At 51.1% G+C, this 19,462-nt stretch overlaps 7 protein-coding genes across 7 annotated transcripts; 4 read left to right on the plus strand and 3 right to left on the minus strand.

Annotated features, from left to right (window-relative positions):
* Positions 1 to 400: 400 nt before the first annotated feature.
* On the plus strand, positions 401 to 1,660 carry BO87DRAFT_316170 (TauD/TfdA dioxygenase family protein; the record flags this gene model as incomplete). The annotated part of the gene is made up of 3 exons (XM_025619724.1): positions 401 to 1,083; positions 1,148 to 1,482; positions 1,548 to 1,660. 3 exons carry the CDS (start codon positions 401 to 403, stop codon positions 1,658 to 1,660), a joined length of 1,131 nt encoding a protein of 376 aa, XP_025476434.1.
* A 1,272-nt stretch (positions 1,661 to 2,932) lies between these two features.
* Positions 2,933 to 7,864, minus strand: BO87DRAFT_365811 (putative non-repetitive nucleoporin). The gene is made up of 5 exons (XM_025621811.1): positions 7,345 to 7,864; positions 4,819 to 7,287; positions 4,679 to 4,767; positions 3,987 to 4,616; positions 2,933 to 3,914 (listed from the first exon to the last, which is right to left on the minus strand). Exons 1-5 carry the CDS (start codon positions 7,634 to 7,636, stop codon positions 3,306 to 3,308), a joined length of 4,089 nt encoding a protein of 1,362 aa, XP_025476435.1. The 5' UTR covers positions 7,637 to 7,864; the 3' UTR covers positions 2,933 to 3,305.
* Positions 7,865 to 7,978: 114 nt separating this feature from the next.
* On the plus strand, positions 7,979 to 8,776 carry BO87DRAFT_418517 (uncharacterized protein). The gene is made up of 2 exons (XM_025626891.1): positions 7,979 to 8,201; positions 8,277 to 8,776. Exons 1-2 carry the CDS (start codon positions 8,059 to 8,061, stop codon positions 8,680 to 8,682), a joined length of 549 nt encoding a protein of 182 aa, XP_025476436.1. The 5' UTR covers positions 7,979 to 8,058; the 3' UTR covers positions 8,683 to 8,776.
* Positions 8,777 to 8,793: 17 nt separating this feature from the next.
* Positions 8,794 to 10,088, minus strand: BO87DRAFT_461815 (uncharacterized protein). The gene is made up of 4 exons (XM_025629122.1): positions 9,856 to 10,088; positions 9,654 to 9,768; positions 9,410 to 9,588; positions 8,794 to 9,360 (listed from the first exon to the last, which is right to left on the minus strand). Exons 1-4 carry the CDS (start codon positions 9,973 to 9,975, stop codon positions 9,064 to 9,066), a joined length of 711 nt encoding a protein of 236 aa, XP_025476437.1. The 5' UTR covers positions 9,976 to 10,088; the 3' UTR covers positions 8,794 to 9,063.
* A 101-nt stretch (positions 10,089 to 10,189) lies between these two features.
* On the plus strand, positions 10,190 to 11,297 carry BO87DRAFT_379367 (5-formyltetrahydrofolate cyclo-ligase). The gene is made up of 3 exons (XM_025624020.1): positions 10,190 to 10,404; positions 10,465 to 10,968; positions 11,037 to 11,297. Exons 1-3 carry the CDS (start codon positions 10,311 to 10,313, stop codon positions 11,156 to 11,158), a joined length of 720 nt encoding a protein of 239 aa, XP_025476438.1. The 5' UTR covers positions 10,190 to 10,310; the 3' UTR covers positions 11,159 to 11,297.
* On the minus strand, positions 11,037 to 12,015 carry BO87DRAFT_379368 (small nuclear ribonucleoprotein E). The gene is made up of 3 exons (XM_025624021.1): positions 11,638 to 12,015; positions 11,495 to 11,582; positions 11,037 to 11,422 (listed from the first exon to the last, which is right to left on the minus strand). The coding sequence occupies exons 1-3, from the start codon at positions 11,778 to 11,780 to the stop codon at positions 11,366 to 11,368; spliced, it is 288 nt and encodes a 95-aa protein (XP_025476439.1). The 5' UTR covers positions 11,781 to 12,015; the 3' UTR covers positions 11,037 to 11,365.
* A 59-nt stretch (positions 12,016 to 12,074) lies between these two features.
* On the plus strand, positions 12,075 to 15,774 carry BO87DRAFT_142546 (nuclear import receptor MTR10). The gene is made up of 8 exons (XM_025618126.1): positions 12,075 to 12,379; positions 12,477 to 12,569; positions 12,629 to 12,901; positions 13,012 to 13,102; positions 13,168 to 14,448; positions 14,500 to 14,925; positions 14,990 to 15,520; positions 15,578 to 15,774. The coding sequence occupies exons 1-8, from the start codon at positions 12,248 to 12,250 to the stop codon at positions 15,664 to 15,666; spliced, it is 2,916 nt and encodes a 971-aa protein (XP_025476440.1). The 5' UTR covers positions 12,075 to 12,247; the 3' UTR covers positions 15,667 to 15,774.
* Positions 15,775 to 19,462: the final 3,688 nt, after the last annotated feature.

Genomic DNA, 19,462 nt, shown 5'->3' on the forward strand with positions numbered 1-19,462 from the left:
AAAGGGATAATCCCTGGTCTAACTCTTTCTAAGCGAACCTCCGGTGGATGCATTGCCATTGGCGCTGCTGCGGCCATATCATCCACACTTGGCCGTGTTTACTGCTTGTGCAATCCCTTTATCGCCATATCGAGCCGGTGGAGGTTGTATCTGATCAGATATATATTCATCTCTCGTCCACCCTCGACTGAACTTTCTTCTCTTCCCCATCCATCTCCAGAGACTTCAATTGACCTTGATTTCTCGAATTCTGTCCTTTTCCTTTTCCCTCCTAGCTCACTTTCATATTTCTTGACGTCCACGTCCCGCTTAACCTCTTTGTGGCCTTGAGAAACACTACATTACGTACATACTTCCTTCGCACAAGAGCACACACCAGTCAACACGCACATCCGCAATAATGCCGTCCTCTGCGCCTGTCCTACGGCCCAAGAAGGCTCTTCCCATCAATGCCCATAAGGAGGAGGAGCCGATCAGCTACGACATCAATATACCTTACGTGGATGTCACCAAGGAGTCTCACCTACGCACCAGATACCCCGAATACCTTCCCACGTGGGACAAAGTGTGGTTCGATCCTCTTCCTCCTTTTGAGTATCAGGACCCTGCCCTTCGCGTGAAGGATAAGTCCAAGCGCAATCTTCTGTCACCCGGCACAAAAGTGACGGAGATCCAACCGCGCATTGGTAGCATCGTGGAAGGCGTTCAGCTCAACCAGCTCTCGGATGCCCAGAAAGATGAGCTTGCCCTTTTGGTTGCCGAACGCAAGGTGGTAGCTTTCCCGGACCAGGACCTCATTGATGATGGTCCTGAGGCACAAGAGGCTTTCATGCGTCACTTTGGCAAGCCCAATTATCAGCCCGTCTCTGGCTCAATGCGCGGGCATCCAGGTTTCCATATCATCCATCGCGACGGCAACCGCGAGGAGATCACTCGCTTCCTGTCGCAGCGCACTACTACGACACTCTGGCACCAGGATGTCAGCTACGAGATCCAGCCCCCGGGCTATGTGATGCTTGGGCTGCTGGAGGGACCTGAAGTAGGTGGTGATACTGTTTTCTCGGCAACCGATATGGCATACAAGTAAGTATCATCCTCAAGCGCGACGAATCAGGGCCGGGCAGGTAGATTCTAATGCATGAATTAGGCGTCTTTCTCCAACTCTCACGTCCTGGTTGGACACGCTGCGCGCAACCCACTCATCGGCAAAAATGATCCAGCATGCACGTATGACTGGGAGCCTGGTACGCAAAGAAGCCGTCGACACCGTCCACCCGCTTGTGCGCGTCCACCCAGTCACAGGCGAGAAATGTCTTTTTGTAAACGGCGAGTTCATCACCAAGATTCAAGGTCTGAAGGAGCCCGAGCAGCGCTGGTTGCTGGACTTCCTCATGCAGCATATCATCACTGGGCACGACTTTCAGGCGCGAGTGAGGTGGCAGCCTCGGACCATTGTAATCTTCGACAATCGCTGCACAACGCGTGAGTTCCTTGTTACCTACCAAAGATAAGCACCCAAAAGCAATACTGACGGATATTTGCAATAGATTCCGCCATTGTCGACTACCTCGATGATGATAACGGCGCCAAACTCCGTCACATCTTCCGTCTGTGCGCATTGGGCGAAAAGCCCATCCCTGTATACGACCAATTCGAGTAAATCCCGACGGCCTCCGCCACCTGTTCGAGGAGCTCTATCCTTGTTCTCAGCACCTCTTAGTTCTCACGGAAGGTCAAGGGTGCTGGACGCCACCGCGATGCCTTGCCAGCAATAACGTTCCATGCAGCAGGCTCGGAAGATGTTTCCCCGCTACCCCTCAGACTTTCGGATCCTTGGCGCGTCGCATGTGCCTGATCCTCCCTCCTCCTTCTCATCCTTTCCTCTTTGATCCATCCTCTTCCCTTTTTTCTGCCTGGATTCTTGCTTGGCTGCTTGATTATGATTGATACCTCGGCCTGGTTCATTAGACTGTTTAATGTGGTTTTTTTATTCCTACTTTTAGTGACCTTATTTTGTGCCCTGTTTAGGCTTCTATGCTCTAGAACTAGTGGGGCCAAACTTTAGTACTTTTTATTTTTATTTTTTCCCTTTTCTTTATTTTTCTTTGATCTAAAATTTTCGTGTCTGAAAGCAATGTTCTTCTTTATTCTCTGTTATTTGTTTTTCATTTTCCTTGTTTTGAATTTGTTAGCCCGATAGACTTCATTTCTTTGATTATCTACCAGTTTCAGTTATTATCATATTTACGCGTCAAAAATATCAAAATAAATTTATTATCAAAATAAAAACAATCTTTCAATTAATGAACGCGTAGTCAATAAGTAGTTAAACCGAAACTCAAAAACGTTAAATGTTGCTCGGATGTACCCTGTACACCATATATATATTATTGTATGCAGCCTCGTCGAATACACTCACCCCCACCATCCACCAACACCCGGGAAGCGGGGACCGAACAATTTTCACAGTAGTAGTAGTAAGTAGCCACTCACTATTTAGCTCTGAGCTTAGCAGAAATAATACATAATAAGGTATCAGTGAAGCATCCAGGAATTGGAAATTGGGCTCGAGTCAGGAAACTAAGGAACAACCGCCGATCAGTAATCTACGCCTACGAGAAGCACTCACCAGTCTTAGTAGTACTCCTACTACTAGTACTTAAGTAGTATTCACCGGCGAAATCTAAGTTAGGAAAATGGTCGTACTAGTACTACTAGTAGTTACTACTGCTGCTACTGCTACTAGTAGTGGTGATAATAAATACCTCGGAATGGGCAGAGGAATCAAGGTCGGTTATATATATATATGTATATATATTAATATGGTAAGTAAGTACTACTAGTAGAAGTAGTACAGTCCACACCATAAGGAAGATGCAGCTAGATAAACGTCATGATCATCATCATCTTACATTGATTACATTGATTAATACCCAGTTGTAGTACTAGTAATACACCTTTGATCATACCCAGAAAATGGACAGGAAAGTAGGGAGGAAAGGAAGGCAGAAAGATGGCTTTGGAAATGATATAATATATGATGAGATTATTTTGGCACTTCACTTCAGTTCAGTTCACTTCTCTTCACTTGATTCGACGCGACATGACTCTCTGGATGCTGCATGCATGCAAGAAATTGAAAATAATGAAGAAAATAAAAAGAAAGAAAATACACGAAACTCCAACGCCCAGGACTAGAACAGAACAGAACAAAAAATAATCGAAGTGGGTTTGGGTTGCATTGCTATACGTGAAGGAGGGGGGCGGGGAAGCGATGAAATTCGGGAACCAGTGGGACGGACAAATCACCGCAGAATATCATCGATTCTCGTCCTCAACTCTTGTGCCAGCTGGACTTGTTCCGGAGTGATACCACCCTGCTGGAGGAGAAGGAGGGTTTCGAGGATGCGCTCAGCGACGAGATCGCTTCCGAAGACGACGCCGCCGAGACGGACCGTGTCGTGGAACCAGTGCTCAATCAGGTAGAGAAGATCCTTGGCGATGTACTTCTTGTTGGAACCTTGGAAGGGAGCTTCATCGGTGTAGTACATGGATTCGAGGACGGCGTAGAGAGTCTCGTGGGCGACGCCAAGATCGAGGAAGAGGTCAATGACCCATGTTGCAGGACCGACACCACGCTGGTGTTCGAGGGCGTAGCGCTCGAGCATGGGTAGGAGAATAGGGATCGGGAACACAGACTCGGACATGCGCAGACGGCTGCCCAAACTGCGGACCTTGTCGATTACAGCCTCGTAAGGGATGGGCTCACCCCGTTCAAGGACCTCATCGTGCAGGTCTTGAAGGAGGTGTTGCCAGGTCGATCGGATATCGGCTGGGTTACGGTGGTCGGCCAGGAAAAATATCTGGAGACAGATGTCATAGTAGCTTGCAGGGTCGGCGTATTGGTTGAAGAGCTGTAGGAAAATGTTAGCCAAGAAGAAAAGAGAAAAGTAAATGACTAGGGGGAGGTTGGGCTGATGACGTACAGTGCTAATGTCCTTGATGGGTCCGTCCACATCCTTGAGAACTTCCGCCCGGCGTTCCGGCGCAAGACGTCTGTCGTCCTTTAGGCGTTGCAGGAGATCGTCCTGGATGTTCGCAATGTCAATAAGGTTGGAAGTTTCCTGCACCAGTCGCTGTCGGGCTTGTCGGCTAGTGTCGGGCGTGAATGTGGAGGCGTTGGCCCTGGCTCGGCCCAAGTACTCAATGCGACGGCTGAGAGGAAGGGTGAACGCGCTCTGAGCCAGATCCAGTTGTACCTTGGCTGCCTCAAAGAACCGCTGCGACTGAGCAAAGTACCGCCAAAGCAGATCCGCGTGAGCAAGGTCGTCTGCTGATTTACGCTCAAGGTAGGTCACAACGAAGGGCGAGTTGGTTTGCAGCAGTCGATCGCTCCAGCCTTGCTCCAGATACCAGTCGTATAAACTCGTCAAGAATACTTCATCCGTCGAGTCGGAAACGACACCATATGCCTCATTTTTGCGCTTGGCAATTATCGTCAATTGTCCATCAACAACGCCGGGATCGTGAGCGGCGAGGGTGTCAACGGCGAGGATGACCTTGAAGATGAGGTCATAACATTGCTTCCGGTAGTAGAAATAGTCCTTGCGGGTATCCTTTGAAACAAGAGATTAGAACTTGCTAGATTGTAGAAACAGGACAATCGAGTGAAACCTACCTCCTCTGGTCGCCCATCGACGATCCATGAAAGTGCCATGTTGGCCTTGTCTGAGCGAGCAGCAACATTGAGAGCAAGCTGGATCGCGCCTATAAATCCTCATTAGTAAAGTAACGTAAAATGGGCCTGGTTGAAAATACCGGCAAAGAACTGGTTGAAAATGTAGCTTTCCACCGCGGAGATCAGGTAATCCATGGGCAAGTTGTCAGAGACCTGCTGGAACAAATGAAGGCTTTCATTGAGCAGGTTGCGACCAAGTTCCGAGTTGTAACCGGCTTCGGTAGCTCTCTTCAGAAGCTCCTGGGCCTTGAAGATCACTACATCTTCAGCGCTGCAAAAGCTGCCACAACGGCGTCGAAGAGCGTCGGCCACAGTTTCCACATTAGAACCCTTTGCAATGTTGCGGTTGACGATTCCCTTCACGAGCTCCTTGGCCATGTCATGACCCTTGTTGGTACTGAAGAGCTCCTCAAAGGTAAGCTTAAAGAAGCGCTCTTTCGATTCGGCCGGCAGAGATGCCACGATTTCATCCACTCGCTCGTCGAAAAGAACCAGGACAAATGAGATACCCTCGATCGTGTGGGATACAAGTTGGACCAAAGAATGGAGGGCGCGGTGCTCCGCCTGCAGGGCAGTTTCCTCCTGTTTCGTGGACACCCGCGTCAAAGCTTCAGGCCCGCTCAATCCTTCGATGAAGCTCTTGTTCGATTTGAAGAACTCCTGCAGAGCCAGAAGATCCCTCTGCACCGCCTGCAATTTGGAAGCAGAAACGGAAGATGCGACCGTCTGAGCACCGTTGGGGGCAATGCCAGCCTTCGCAATCTCCTTCTTCCAGATCGACCGCAACAGCCTAGAGATGTAGAGAGCAATGCCTGCATGACGCGGGGACGGAACGACTGCGTCAATAGCGAGCGTGGTGCTATCGGCGACGGCATTCTCATTCATCGTCGGTCGGCCACCGTACTCGATGAAGACCTTGCGCGCAAACTCCAGGACATCGGGGTCATTGATTTGCGTTAGTCGTGAATCAGAGGAGATCTCAACACCCTGACCGCAAGCGACTGCAAGAGCGGTGGCAAGCGTTTCGCTCCGGCCATAGGTGCGAATGAAGTTCTTGACTTCGCCCTCCAATCCCTCGTCGCCGGTACCACCACTACGCACCAACGCCGCGAAGACATCAACAAGACGCCTTCTCCGAATAACGTGGATGCCAGTGTTGGTCAGAATGGCGATCTCAGCCGCCGGATTATCAAACTGCACGGCCAGTTCGTTTCCGAATCCTCCAGGAGTGCTCGTGGCTGGGGTAGTAGGAGAGCAGAGACCCACGTCTTCAGCCCTGCTGCCCAAAGAGAGCCAGACAGCAGTTTCACCAGCCTTTCCAGGAATAACGCTCTCCTGAGAGCGAGCAACGCGCCCCGAATCCGGAGCCGAAATGAAGAGTGTGTCCGACTTGTTCGTGGAGTCCTTACATGTAAAGCAAAGGAAATAACCTGGAGGGTATCGAACAGTGAATCTGGTAGGCTGCAGGGTGTTGATCGGCACTCTGGCCGTGATTGTGGTTTGGAAACGCGGTTGGTTTTGGAGGCTCGGAGGGAGTTGTGCAGCGGAAGCACCGTCATACGGCGGCGTCTTGACATGATGGGCCTGCATACTTGTAGGTGCGTTGGTGCCGTTTGGTGCAGAAGACCAGGTGAAGGAGCCGGTAGCGCTAAGATAAATGCGATAGCCTGTTGCAGTTGTGGCCATCAAATGGTACCTAGAGGCCTCGGCGGCTGGGATGGGACTGATGGAAACAATGGGAACTTTGGGGTTAAGGGTCTCATTAGACGCGATAATGTGTCCGATATTGGCATAGATGTCGAGGGCTGGCTTCGTGATCACCAAAGCAAGGCTGCCATCTGGCTTCATGTGGAAGACGCGAATGGTGGAGGAAGATGATAGCGTGTACAGTAGCTTTCTTGTGTCGTCGATTTCCATCTGCTCCACATTTTCGAATGACTTTTGCGTAAAGCTCAGGCTCGGCGTGAATGCAGATAGACGAGAGCTAGTGTGATTGACCTTCGAGCAACGACCTTGGAACCATTTCTCCTCCTGCTGATAGATGAGTTCGTAAACGTCATTGTCCGAAGTGCCACCGAAGAAGACGCGACCGGTCGAGTCCGAGGAGGCGATGACATGGATATCCAAGCCACGAATGGACGTTGACATGCCCGTCTGGTATAATGTGACTTGCCGCGCGCCTCCACCCGTAGTCTCACAACCCATACCAAGCAAAATGACGTCTGCCGTTGTCGATACTACGAGGATGTGCGTGATTGAAGGCAAGAACACACCAGCTCGGGGTTTCGCCAGCTTGACCGTGTTGATGCTGTTCGGTTGGTCTTCAAAACCAACTAACTGAGGGTTAGGATGCGTATAATCCCAGATGTAGAGTGCATTGTCAATGGCAACCCAGGCGTGGTTCAACTCGGCGAAGAGTCCCATGCTTGTCGACACCTGCGCTCGATTGTATTGGTCGAAGATCTGATCTGGGATGTTGTACATCTTCACTTTCTGAAAGGGAGCCCATGATGGTGAGGCGGGTATATCGTAGTCAGACGAGATACCTTCTACACAAGAGTGTTAGATCTGATCCCCCTCGTCACGACGGACGGGGGCATACTCACGGGAGAGATAGCTATCCAAGTCAGGATAACGGGCTTCTTGAACAAGAGTGTCGTTAACTGTTCCTGCAGCACGTTCCTCTGTGCTCAAGGCCTGAGTCTTGGGCTTGAACGTGGCTGGGGGGAGTCTGGGAAGCGCAACCGGTGAAGCTGAATGTTGCTCCGCGGGGGCCGCGACAGACTTTGGCGAGAAACTAGGCGCGGCCGCAGCCACGGTGGGTGCAGGAGTCTGAAAGTAAGCACCGGGTAAGGGCTTTTGAGGGGTGAGGCTCGGCGTGAGGTCTGGATAAGACATGATGCCGGTTGAGAAGCCCGTGGGAAGCTTTGGCGATTCGTCGCGCTCCCCGGCGAGGTGAAGATTCGGTCGGCGCAAGGGCGCGAAGAGGACGATCAATTCACGATGGTATCGAGAGGGCGGAGGGAAGAGACGGAGGACGGGAAGGTCTGAGAAAGCAACATCAATGAACAGAGGCGGGAACAGCCGGAGTGGTTGAGGGCGAGTTGTTGATCAGACCGAATAATGACAGGCCTGAGCCGTAAAACGAGCAGGAAGAGAAACAAAATTGTGCACGGGCCCGGAGGTGAGGTCCTGCCCAAGCTCTCTCCGCCTTTGCGTTGCTTTTCCTCCGCCCATGATTTCATGCCCGCAACAAACACCGCAAAGCCCATTCATCCATTGTGCCATTGAAGAGTGTTACTGCTATTCTCTTGTTCACTATGCTTTCCTCAATGCGTCTCACATCCCGTCTGGGTCTGCGCCTGGTGCGCTGGAACTCCACTGCTGGTCCGACTCTGCCGCCTTTGATGACCGCATTGAGAACCGATCTCAAGACTGCCATGCGAGCTAAGGATACGCCTAGGTACTTCTAATTCTTACCTAAGACTCCGGGTGCTATTTGCGCGTCAATGCTGACGAATTACTTCCCAATTATTAGGTTGAATGTTCTTCGCGCTCTCATCTCCGAAACCAACAACGCCGCCAAAACCAACTCGCCCATCCAGACTGACCTCCAACTCTTGTCTTTGATCCGCAAGCGCATTTCTGCTTCGAAGGATGCTGCTAAAGAATTCGAGTCTGAGAACCGCCCCGACTTGAAGGAAACTGAGGATCGACACATTGCGATATTGGAAGAATATGGCGCCCAGGTGAAGACCATGAGCGTGGACGATATCAAGACGATCGTTGCTGAGGAACTTGCCAAGTTGAAGGAGACGGGCAAGAAGATCGAGGTTGGATTCCTACTCAAGTCTCTCTTTTCCCCTGGAGGAGCCCTGGATGGCAAGCCCGCCGAGAGATCCGAAGTTGCAAGAATTGCCAAAGAAGCGGTTTCTTCCGCTTAATGGCTGACACGAGAAAATGTATAATAACTACATGTATAATACGCATACCTAGACCAGTTGCCTGATTCCCCTCTCAATGAAATGCATACGACGGATGAGAAGTCAAGAATTGTCCATTAGGCGGGATTTCGGGTCGCCATAAAGTTGCATAGTAAAAACAAGCAGAACTCGCGTGCCTTCATGCTATAGGTCATGTAGGCGTACTGTGCCAAAAGAGAAAGACGAAAGTTCCCAGCGCCAGGTTGTATGCCATCCCAAGAATTACCGACCTTATTTATCCATTCCTATTTGCCCTCCCAGTAATGTTCCGAACTCCATATCCATTCATATCCAGCCGTCCATCGTACTTGCTCGGTGGTAACGCGCAAGTTTCGCGGTCATCTAAGAGCGAAGTAAAGTGATCCCTCCGAGTGTGGTCATGAATATACCGAGCCACAGCCAGTTATTCGGGTCACCAACTTTCTCCCTGCTGACCAAGTTCTTTATGCTGAAGCGACCTCCAGTATCCCCCACGACCTGGCGTTTACTCTTATTGGAGGAGGTTGGATTGAGCGTCTGCGTAGGTAACATCTGGGGCGGTTTGTATATAAGATACATTGGATGCATCGGCGATCCGTCGAAGTTCTTGACGTCAAGGCGTTGTACACCATGGTATGAGTCTACCGAAACAGAAAACGACTATACCTGTCAGTAGCTATTATATAGTTAATGGGGAGAACCCATGTACCTCAAAATGCTCAGTTTGGTTGTATCTGGTATAGGTCCCCGTAGAGGACTGACATGGATCTGATAAGAGCTGGCGTCCATCGACAGCGATCGGAGTCAGGTCCATCGATCCATCACTGTTTACAGTATAGGTACCGTGCTGCCATTGCATAATCCCCTTTGGGCAGGAAGGATCCTGGGCTATTTATTGATCATGACATGTCAGAATCGGGGAAATACACGCGATAGAGGATTCTGGGACTAACGGTTGGCAATGGCACGATAGTAGGCTTCTTCATAATGTCCATTGGCGTTGAACGAGTACGAGATACCAGTGAGATTGGGTTCGAGGAATTTATCATTAAACGGATCGTAGAAGCCCTGTAAACATCGAACGTTAAACGGTTAGCGTACAGGTAGAACTGGCCCATCGAAAGTGGTAAACAATCAACACGGCGCAAAACATACTGGACCTGTCACAACTTGGCGGGACTTGGTTGTCCATGTTCCTTCTAGATCCGATGCGCTGTGGCTGCTGGCCCCAACAGCAGTTAATAGAAGGCCAAATAAGAAGCACGTTGCCATCATGTTGTGATCATACCCACGAGAAGAGAGTCAATACAGAAGAAAGGGAGAGGCAGAGGGTAGAGAGCGAGAGGAATGCGTCGAAAGGCGCAACAACGCAGGCGGCCCTTGAAGGGTGGAGTACACAAGAGCTCCCCCCGGTACGTGCCACTGGCCCTGCCGATCAAACAAATGAACCGCCATGCAAATCATCCGCCAAAACATGTTCGCCTGCCAAGCCACGCCCGCTTCGGCTACTACCAGACTAACTAGGTGAAGCACCTTGGGCAGACCGGGTAGACAAACAGTGGTCGCTGGTCTGCGTACACCGCGTTCTCATCGTGCAAGCAAGGACCAAGATGATGGCTGGGTTGCAAGTCGCAAAGAGGGACCTTCGCCGGAGGATGCGGGATGCTCTCCAGCAGATCCCCGCCGACTCTATTGCCAATCAATGTCAGGGATCTCGATTCGCTTCTGCCCAATATGGTCGCGGCATGTGCTGACCTCCCACAGCCAGAATCGCTACGAATCAACTCCTCTCTCTCCAGGAATATCGGGATGCGAAGAGGATCGGGGTCTATCTGTCCATGCCAGCCGGCGAACTCTCTACAACGGCGATAGTGCAGGATGCCCTGGCCAATGGCAAAGAAGTCTTCGTACCTTACATACACAATTTCGAGTTGTCGTCACAGCCAAAGACATCAGTCATGGATATGTTGCTGCTGGAGTCGATGGATGAGTTCAGATCGCTCGAGCCGGACAAGTGGGGAATTCCATCGCTGTCGCAAGCAAGTGTGCTTAACAAGAGGAACTGCTTCGGGGGCAAGGGAGTCTCACCCCAGCCCGAAGATTCTACGCAGGGACCGTACGGGTTGGATTTGATTGTCATGCCAGGAATGGCGTTCGATGAGGGATTCAGAAGATTGGGCCATGGCAAGGGTTACTATGATCATTTCCTGACAAGGTACTCCAAAGGTCCCGAGAGCACAACAACGGCACCGAAACTGCCTCTACTAGGTAAGGCATAGTTGTTCCAGATGACAGCAGTCAACCCGAGCATATTCCATCACTAACCCCTCGTATAGTCGCGCTGGCTCTCAAAGAACAAGTGCTGGCTCCGACCGAAAAGATCCCAGTTGCGGATCACGACTGGCTAGTAGACGTCCTCATGGTCGGCGATGACCGGTGCCTCGTGCGCCAACGCTGATAGGATATCCAGAAAAGAAGCGAGCCCTTTCATGTCCATGTTTTCATCTAATGCGACAATAATGTGCAGATAATTGTACTCCAGCGAGAACCCGTAAAAAAAGTGTTTAGAAAATGCAAACGATATCGTATCACGGCACGAAGTCGGAGATGAATGATTAATTTTCCCTTTCCTGGCTTCCGAAATCCTTAAACGCCCCCGTTAAATTCACTGCACGGCCTGAATAAGAGACACGTTGTCGCCCTTGAGCAGTATTTGGCCTAGGTTTTTCAAGATTGTTATCAGCATTGCAGCACCAAAGGGGAGAACACAAAAGCTAAACTGCCGCATACCTAGAGGTCTCCGCTTCTCTTCCTCGGACTTTGTAGCCATGCGAACCTCCACTGCATCGTCAATGACAAGGTTCATGAACTCGTCAAAACCCTACACCAGTCGATTAGTCAAATCCCACGCAAACATGTCGCCAGAATCTATTTACCCTGATCTTTCCCTCTATGCGGAAAGCAAGCTGCTCGTAAAGCCAGATAGAGACTGTAGACCGTTGCTGAAGAAGCTTGAAGATGAAATGAATCGGCGCAAGCAGGGTCTTGCGAGCGGCTCCACCGCCTCCACGACCGGTCATTGTGATGGGTGGATGGAAGGAATGTGTAGGATATCAAGAGGCGAAGGCAGCGACAGGAGACCAACAGACGGGAATGCCGTTCGGTTGATCGAGAAAGAGACGCGTGGTGGTGGTTGTTAGGCGGGTGGTGCTGGGAGAGAAGGTCGAGAAAGATCGGGAAGGTGGTGAAGCAAGCTTCCATCGTTCTTGCCGCCTCGGGGACGATTGCGGCTCACCAACTTTTCCCTTTGGGTCGATCGTCACCACATCCCACCTCCACTAACCAGTCACTTACCCCCCGATCCCTCTCTCCGCCACTGTGCTGAAGGTTTTAGCGCTGATTCCATCGAGGTGGCTTGTTCTTTAATGTTTGTTTAATGACTGTTCATGATCGCACTGCATAGGTGTTGAGCCTCCCGGCCTGGCTGAACCCCTCTTCTCCCATTCCCAACTCGAACAATCCCAAAACATCCCACTCCTCGTCCAAGATGGCCAGCAAGGAGGGGACCGCAGGGCAGTCCTTTGGTGCTGTCCTCGCGGCAGTCACGACTATGTCAGGAAATGTCTCGCGATCGGAGAAAGAACACGCCCATGAGTTCCTGGAGAAGTTCCAGAAATCAGTCCGTTCATCCCTACCCCTCATTCTTCCTCCCCAGGGCCGATTGTTCCACGCCGCCCATGACATTGCATGCTAATCATGATTCGGCTTCTATCTAGATTGAAGCATGGACTATTACCCACGAAATGCTACAGTCCCCCGATGTCCCTGTCGAGGCCAAGTTGTTCGCAGCGACCACGTTGAAAGGAAAGGTGAAGCGATCCCATCACCTACATGACGCGGTACTGGCATCCCGTACTGACCGTCCCAGATTATCTTCGACCTCGACCAGCTACCCGCGGAATCGATACTCGCCCTCCGAGACTCCGTTCTGAACCTGCTTGTGGCTTATGCTGCAGGCCCTCGGCCGATCCAGACACAGCTTTGCGTCTGTCTGGCGAGCCTGGCCATCCAAATGCTGGACTGGAAGGACGTCCTACCCACAGTTGGCGCGGCTCTGGGTAGCAGCGCGGGGGATTGTGTGTTGGAGTTTCTCAAGATTCTCCCGGAAGAAGTGACCGAGGGTCGTAAAATCAATCTCAGTGTATGTTCGGCGGCATCAACACCTCACCTGTTTACACTCCGTTTCTACGCGATAGGCGACGACCTTTTATACCGCGACAAACGCGACTCTAACCTGCTGGCTTGACTTAGGAAGAGGACCTTGATTCCAGGACGAAAGAACTGTTGGAAGACAACGCCGAACAGGTCATGCACCTTCTGATTCAATATGCTCAGTCATCCCGTACGTGCCCAGCCGTCGAGTCAGCTTCATAATATGTTGATATGCTGATTATATTTCTGGTTTAGCTACTGCGTCTACTAACCCCCGTCTCCTCGACTGTATCACCTCATGGATGCGCGAGATCCCGGCGTCGAAGATTGTTGACTCACCCTTAATGGATGTGATTCTCAAGGCTCTTGATGACGACCGATCATTCGAGTCTGCGGTCGATAGCATGTGCACCTTGTATAGAGACACTCGGGAGGTCGATGATTCACTGCCCATCATCCAGGCCCTGTATCCGCGATTAATGTCCCTGCGCCCGAAGATTGCCGAATTCGCCGAAGCGGAAGACACAGATGCTTACAGGGGTATCACGAGGCTGTTTGCTGAAGCTGGCGAGGCCTGGGTGGTTCTGATGGCACGCCTGCCGACTGACTTCCGCGGGCTGGTCGAAGCGGTCCTAGAGTGTTGCGCTCGCGACTGGGAGCGGGACGCGATTTCCCTTACTTTCGTCTTCTGGTACGAGTTGAAGCAATATGTTACTTTGGAGCGATATGCGGATGCACGGACTGGCTTTAGTGATATCTTCTCTAGCCTCGTGGACATCATGGTCAAGCACCTCGAGTACCCGCGGCCGGAGGAGGGTGAGACGGACCTTTTCGGTGGCGATCGGGAGCAGGAAGAGAAATTTCGGCATTTCCGGCACGCTATGGGAGATGTGCTCAAGGATTGCTGTGCGGTCATTGGGGTCAATGAGTGCTTGACCAAGGCTTATCAGCTGATCCAACAATGGGTCTCCAAATATGCCTCTCAGTCCAGCGACGACCATGTTCCCAACTGGCAAGAGCTTGAAGCGCCCCTGTTTAGTTTGCGCGCCATGGGCCGTATGGTCGACCCTGAGGAGAATGTTGTCCTGACACAGGTCATTCCCCTCATCGTGCAGATTCCGAACCAAGAAAAAGTGCGATTCCAGGCCATCATGGCGTTAGCGCGTTACACCGAGTGGACTGCACAGCATCCCGAGACATTGGAGGCGCAACTAAACTATGTCATTTCCGGCTTCCAGCACAGCTCTCCGGAGGTGGTTCAGGCTGCAGCCTTGGCCTTCAAGTTCTTGGGCACGGACTGCCAGAAGTTGCTTGGAGGTCACATTGCCCAACTACACTCGTTTTACGAGTCGGTCCTTGACAAGCTGAAACCGGCCAGTCAGGAAGAGATAACCGAGGGTGTCGCGGCTGTGGTTGCAGTGCAGCCACTGGAGAAGATCTACGAGACGATGAAGTTGTTCTGTGACCCCATTATGGCACGCATCATGAACTTAGCGAACAACGCTAAGGATGAAGAGGGCCAGCGGGCTGTTGCTGGTAGGTATACTTCAAAATTAAAAGGCACTCTGCATACTAACTGCATGGTAGATCACCTTCAGTTGATTACGATCTTCATCCTGGTCGTGAACCCATACGTCTCACCCCGGGAAGAGAACCCCGCAGTCAAGTATTGCGGCGAAATCTTGCCAATCATGACGACAATCGTGATGAACTTTACCTCGTCCACGCCGATTTTAGAGCGCGTCTGCCGTTGCTGGAGAAACATGATTATTTCTTACCGCACGGCTATGACTCCGCTCCTACCCACGCTAGCGCAGAGTCTTGCAAGCGGATTCGAGGCATCACGAGAAGGATGCTTCCTGTGGGCCACTGACGCTGTCGTGCGCGAGTTCTCCGAGGGTGCTGAATTCGTTGATCCCTCCACCAGCCATGCTGTCTTCCAGTTTTACGAGCAGCAAGCGGTCGCATTCCTGCGGACCTTGAATGATCTGCCCCCCGAGAATCTCCCAGATGGTAGGTGCTCCCCCAGCTGGAAATTGGCTGCTCGTTGCGCCTCAAGCTAATCAGGTACAACCAGTTATCGAGGACTTCTATCGTTTGTCTTCCGATGCCGTCCGGTATTACCCCAAGGAGTGTGTCACTTCGTCGCTGTCCGTGCCGATCTTCTCCGCCGCACTCAGCGCTCTCACCCTCCAGCAGATTGACCCACTCATGGCCACCCTTCATTATTACCACGACCTCTTTAGCTTCGCTTTCGATAAGCCAACGGTATCCGAATTCACCACTTCAGATGGGAGCTCCTACACCAACCCGCCCGAAATCCGCGAGGCCGTCAAGCAGCTGATTGCGTCGCAAGGCCAGCTACTTACGCAGCATATCCTGACGGGTATGATGTTCTCGTTCCCGGGAGAGTGCTTCCCCGACGCATCCAGCGTGATGATGATGCTGTTCGAACTTATGCCCGAACAGGCAGGAACGTGGCTTCAGGCCACGCTGCAGATGCTTCCCGCCGGCACCATGAAGCCGGGTGAGGCGGAGAGGTTGCTGAAGGGCATCTTCGACAAGGTCCACTCGGGTGAGGTGCGGAAGATCCGGGTCCTTCTTCAAGGTATGGTGAAACTAGCATTTTCTCGCAAGCTTTACATTGGCTGACAAGCACGCATAGACTTCACCAACTCATACCGGCGACGGAACGTGGCACCTAGAGAAGGGCTGGGCCGGCTGGAGGCGACCCGGTTCCGGTTTAGCGGATAGATTGTACCATGGGAGAATGGAGGCCAGGACTGAGCAAGTCAGGAACCGCTCAGCGCAAAGGATGCTGGGAGAAAGATTCTCATCAGCTGCCGACGACGCTCAGCCCTTGGAAGGCGGCAATAGTCCTTGGAAGATTAGTGCACGTCATGCGACCCGGCCGAAGATCATCAAGCGCTCGCACGCGTTGAGAATCAAGTTAAAAATATTTGCCCAATCATGTATTCCTTTATGCCCTCCGTTCCCTTTCCCCTCCCTGCCGCGCCCACCGATTATCTCCCAGCATCACCCGTATACGACATGATGCGGTTGTTTCAAAATCCGAGGCACTCTTGCCTGAGGGAGGGCGATCCCGCGCAAGAGACCAGCGGGGTCCCTCCTGCGATTCGGAGGGTGGAGATTCAAGCCCGCTCGCATGATTTCTTGCTTGCCACTACTTTTACTCCCCCTGAACACCCGCTCTGTAAATCGAAAGTACTTTTTAAGTGTAGCAATTTAGACCAATGCTTCCCGGCAACCGCGGCCCTATGAGTATTCCAGTGCGTATCTCCGTATATCATGTCTTGGAAGTCATGCACAGTAGGATCCCAAACCTGTAAACCAGTATGCGTGTGGAGTAGCCTGTAAGATAGCAAACCTCAAGAGCCAATAACCTACCACCATGTCTCTAGCATACCTCACTACCAATATTACAATCATCATCATCGTCATATCATATGACATGCAGAGATTTTCAACCTGAGAACCGAAGTTTCCTTCACGAGAAGCCCCAGGATAGTACTAAAATAGGATACCCACATACTCACACACACACACATACGCACACACAAGGACACACGCGCGCTGCCGCGCTACAATGTTTAGTAACCGGCAACTCCACCCAGCACCTAAGCAACTGATATACACCAGCACTAAACAAATATATACTAGTCTAGTCTATCATAGTAGAAGAGGGAGGGAGACCCATACCGTAGATCCTTATGTTCAGCAAACACAAACAAGTCCAAAACACACATGAAAATATGAAAAGAAGCATGAATAGCCGAGCAATGATCGCCCAACCCATCCGAACCCATTGTTTCAGAACTGTTATCAATCAGCCAATGGATATCCACAATCCACCACTAAACTAAGTAAACTAAACACCCGGAGATAGAAAAATTTGCTGTTGCTATTTCAGCTGATCATCTCGGGCGAAGAGATAAAAAAATAAGAAGATTTTTCTTGGTTCGGTGGTTGTTTTTGGCCCCATGTTGGGGGTTGGGTGGCCAGTTATATTGCGGTATCCACCCTGGTTGAGATTTGAGATGGCGGGGTTCGGTGTTGATCTGAATATGGGTCCTTGATTGATTGATTGATTATCTAGAGTTACGGAAGTTGGTTTCAGGGTTGGGTGGGGACTACTACCTTACCAGGTACCGTAGGTTAGTACTTAGGTAACAATTAGGAGGTGCTCGGGGGAGGGTCAGTGATGTACGTACAGTAGTAGCTACTTAGCTAGCTTATGATGTTGGGGCTCGCTTGTTATGTACTATTTGGGTAGGCAGGGGGGATCGTGGATTGGTGGTTGGTGGATGGGGGATGGGGAAGGAGCGGTCAGCTACATGGATACTACTATTCCTACTCCTACTACTCAGTTACTTACTTGGTTGGTTTAGATCATAGATGGGTGTGAGTGAGTGAGTGTGTGCGTGTGTGTGTGGTCCCGGTGTGTTGATCAGGTGGTTGTTTCTTGGTACACTGTAGGTCATATTTACTTACTTTGGTTAGGCAAGCTAGGGGACCATAGTTGACGTTGTCGATCTTGTTGATTTTACTCCATGTCCGAGAAGTGGCTGGTCGGTGTTGATGATATTATTGGTTTTGTTGTTGGAGAGAGGGTTCCGATGTAGGATGGCAGGTATCCCGCTATGTGAAGGTTCCGGTGGTGGCCATGATCACGCCATGGAGTGAGTTGTTCTTGCTTACATTCGGGGATGCCTTCTTCCTCTGTTGCTGCTGTAATGGATGGCCGCTCATTGGTAGTAGGAGTAGTAGTAATAGGAGTAGTAGCATGTGCGCGGTGTACTCCGTAGGGCAGACAGGCAACCTGCGGCTAGTTAGCGATATACTGGCATAGGACAGGGGTAGTGGTGTGTGAGGAAAAGAAAATGCGCGCGGCAATGGCGAGAGAGGGATTTTATTGATCCAATGGAAGGAGAGGCATTCAATTATTATACTCGAGGTCATTGGGCCGTACGCTCATGAAGCTTTTGGGGGCTGAGCCCATGATGTCAAAGATAAATTTCTCGGCCGGTGGATCCTGCTAGTACTAAGCACTTTGTAGAATGTGTACCCACCTGGATTATTTACAGACATAATCCAGGGTCGTGTTAGACGCGTGCTCGGGGATCTAGATCCGATGTTCGGACGAGAACACGTATTTCTGTTGGGATAATTTGCTTTTTTGGTTGTTCCTCTCGGGTTGTCAGCGATACTTGCTTCTTCGGGATGGTGAGGTGGTGCGGAAATATCAGCACCGGTATCGCTGCTGTAGTGCAATTCTATATTGGGGATCACTCCACTAGGACTCTCTCGGTTTCGGCTCAGGTAGATCCCTTGGCATCTTTGGCGCAGGAACAGGTCTGAGTCAAGACTCGTAGCCAGATGGCGGCTCAGCCACTTGGAGTAGTCGATCACCATAACTATACGGGCCACAATGCACTCTGGTGATCGTTATTCCAGTGCGAAATTAGTACGGTTGCTATTATTGTGGCAAATGTGGCTGTGTGGTTTGTTTAGGGTGTGGTTTACTCATTGCTGTGGCCGGGAGGGTACCGGTGCGCTGGTACCGCATCGGAGACTTCCGCGCTGGCGGAATGCGTAGGGGGCACGGATATGGCATAAGGCATCTGTCATAGAATCAAATCAGTCGATGTTCTTATCATATCAGTATCTTAAGTTTACGTTCCTGGACCAACGATCCTTCTCCGCGGTCATTGATCCGGTGAGAAGGTACGGAGCACGCCATCCGCCGAGTGTCAGGAGACTCTCGTCTGACGACACTTTGGACAGCGGCCGTTCGAGAACTTGATGTTTTCTTTTTCTGCAGGCGGCGCATGATGCGTCTATGGGAATACCCTAGATGGAATAGAGTCTGTAAGCTGCCTCTTTCCGAGAGACTGAAATCACGCTTAATTAGGTAGACACTGCCACTAGGCTGCCTTTTTGGACCCGTAGTTCCAAAGCCAAACGAAGCTGGTTGGGCTGAAAAGATGGGTCAGGAAAAGGGAAACGGAGATCAAACCTGCCAATCAAGGTACCAATTGAGTCTAATGCACTAAAGGTAGACGAGAAGGAGCAGCAGGTCGTGCGTCACGGCTGCTCCTGATTGACCGTCGCAACTGCACGGTTGTATCATGTATGTCTATGCGTTGATGACGCTTCGAACTCGATCGTGCCCACCCAGAGCCTGCAAATCCCTTTTTTCTCCGCACTGCAAAGTTTCAGTTGACAGCGACACTGACACATGAACCGTGATGATTGGCCGGGGCCAATCCCTTACGAATCGGGAATTAGAGGCATGGAGGATCGCCCGATTGCCTCTGCCGCGAACAAGGCCATCCAGTATGATGCTCACCATTCATCTTCCGGGGGGAAGTAACCGCTGCTGCCGCAATGCATAATCGCCTGCACCGTTTTGGCCTGGGCTGCATCAACTGGGGAAAGGGTGGAGTGTGTTCATCTGGTCCTTTCATTTCGCTTTTGATTTTATTTCTCCGGGTTGGCATTATTTCCTAGTAGCTGATCAATTCATTTT

This window comes from Aspergillus neoniger (assembly GCF_003184625.1).
Source record: "Aspergillus neoniger CBS 115656 unplaced genomic scaffold BO87scaffold_32, whole genome shotgun sequence".
Taxonomy (NCBI): Eukaryota; Fungi; Ascomycota; class Eurotiomycetes; order Eurotiales; family Aspergillaceae; genus Aspergillus; species Aspergillus neoniger.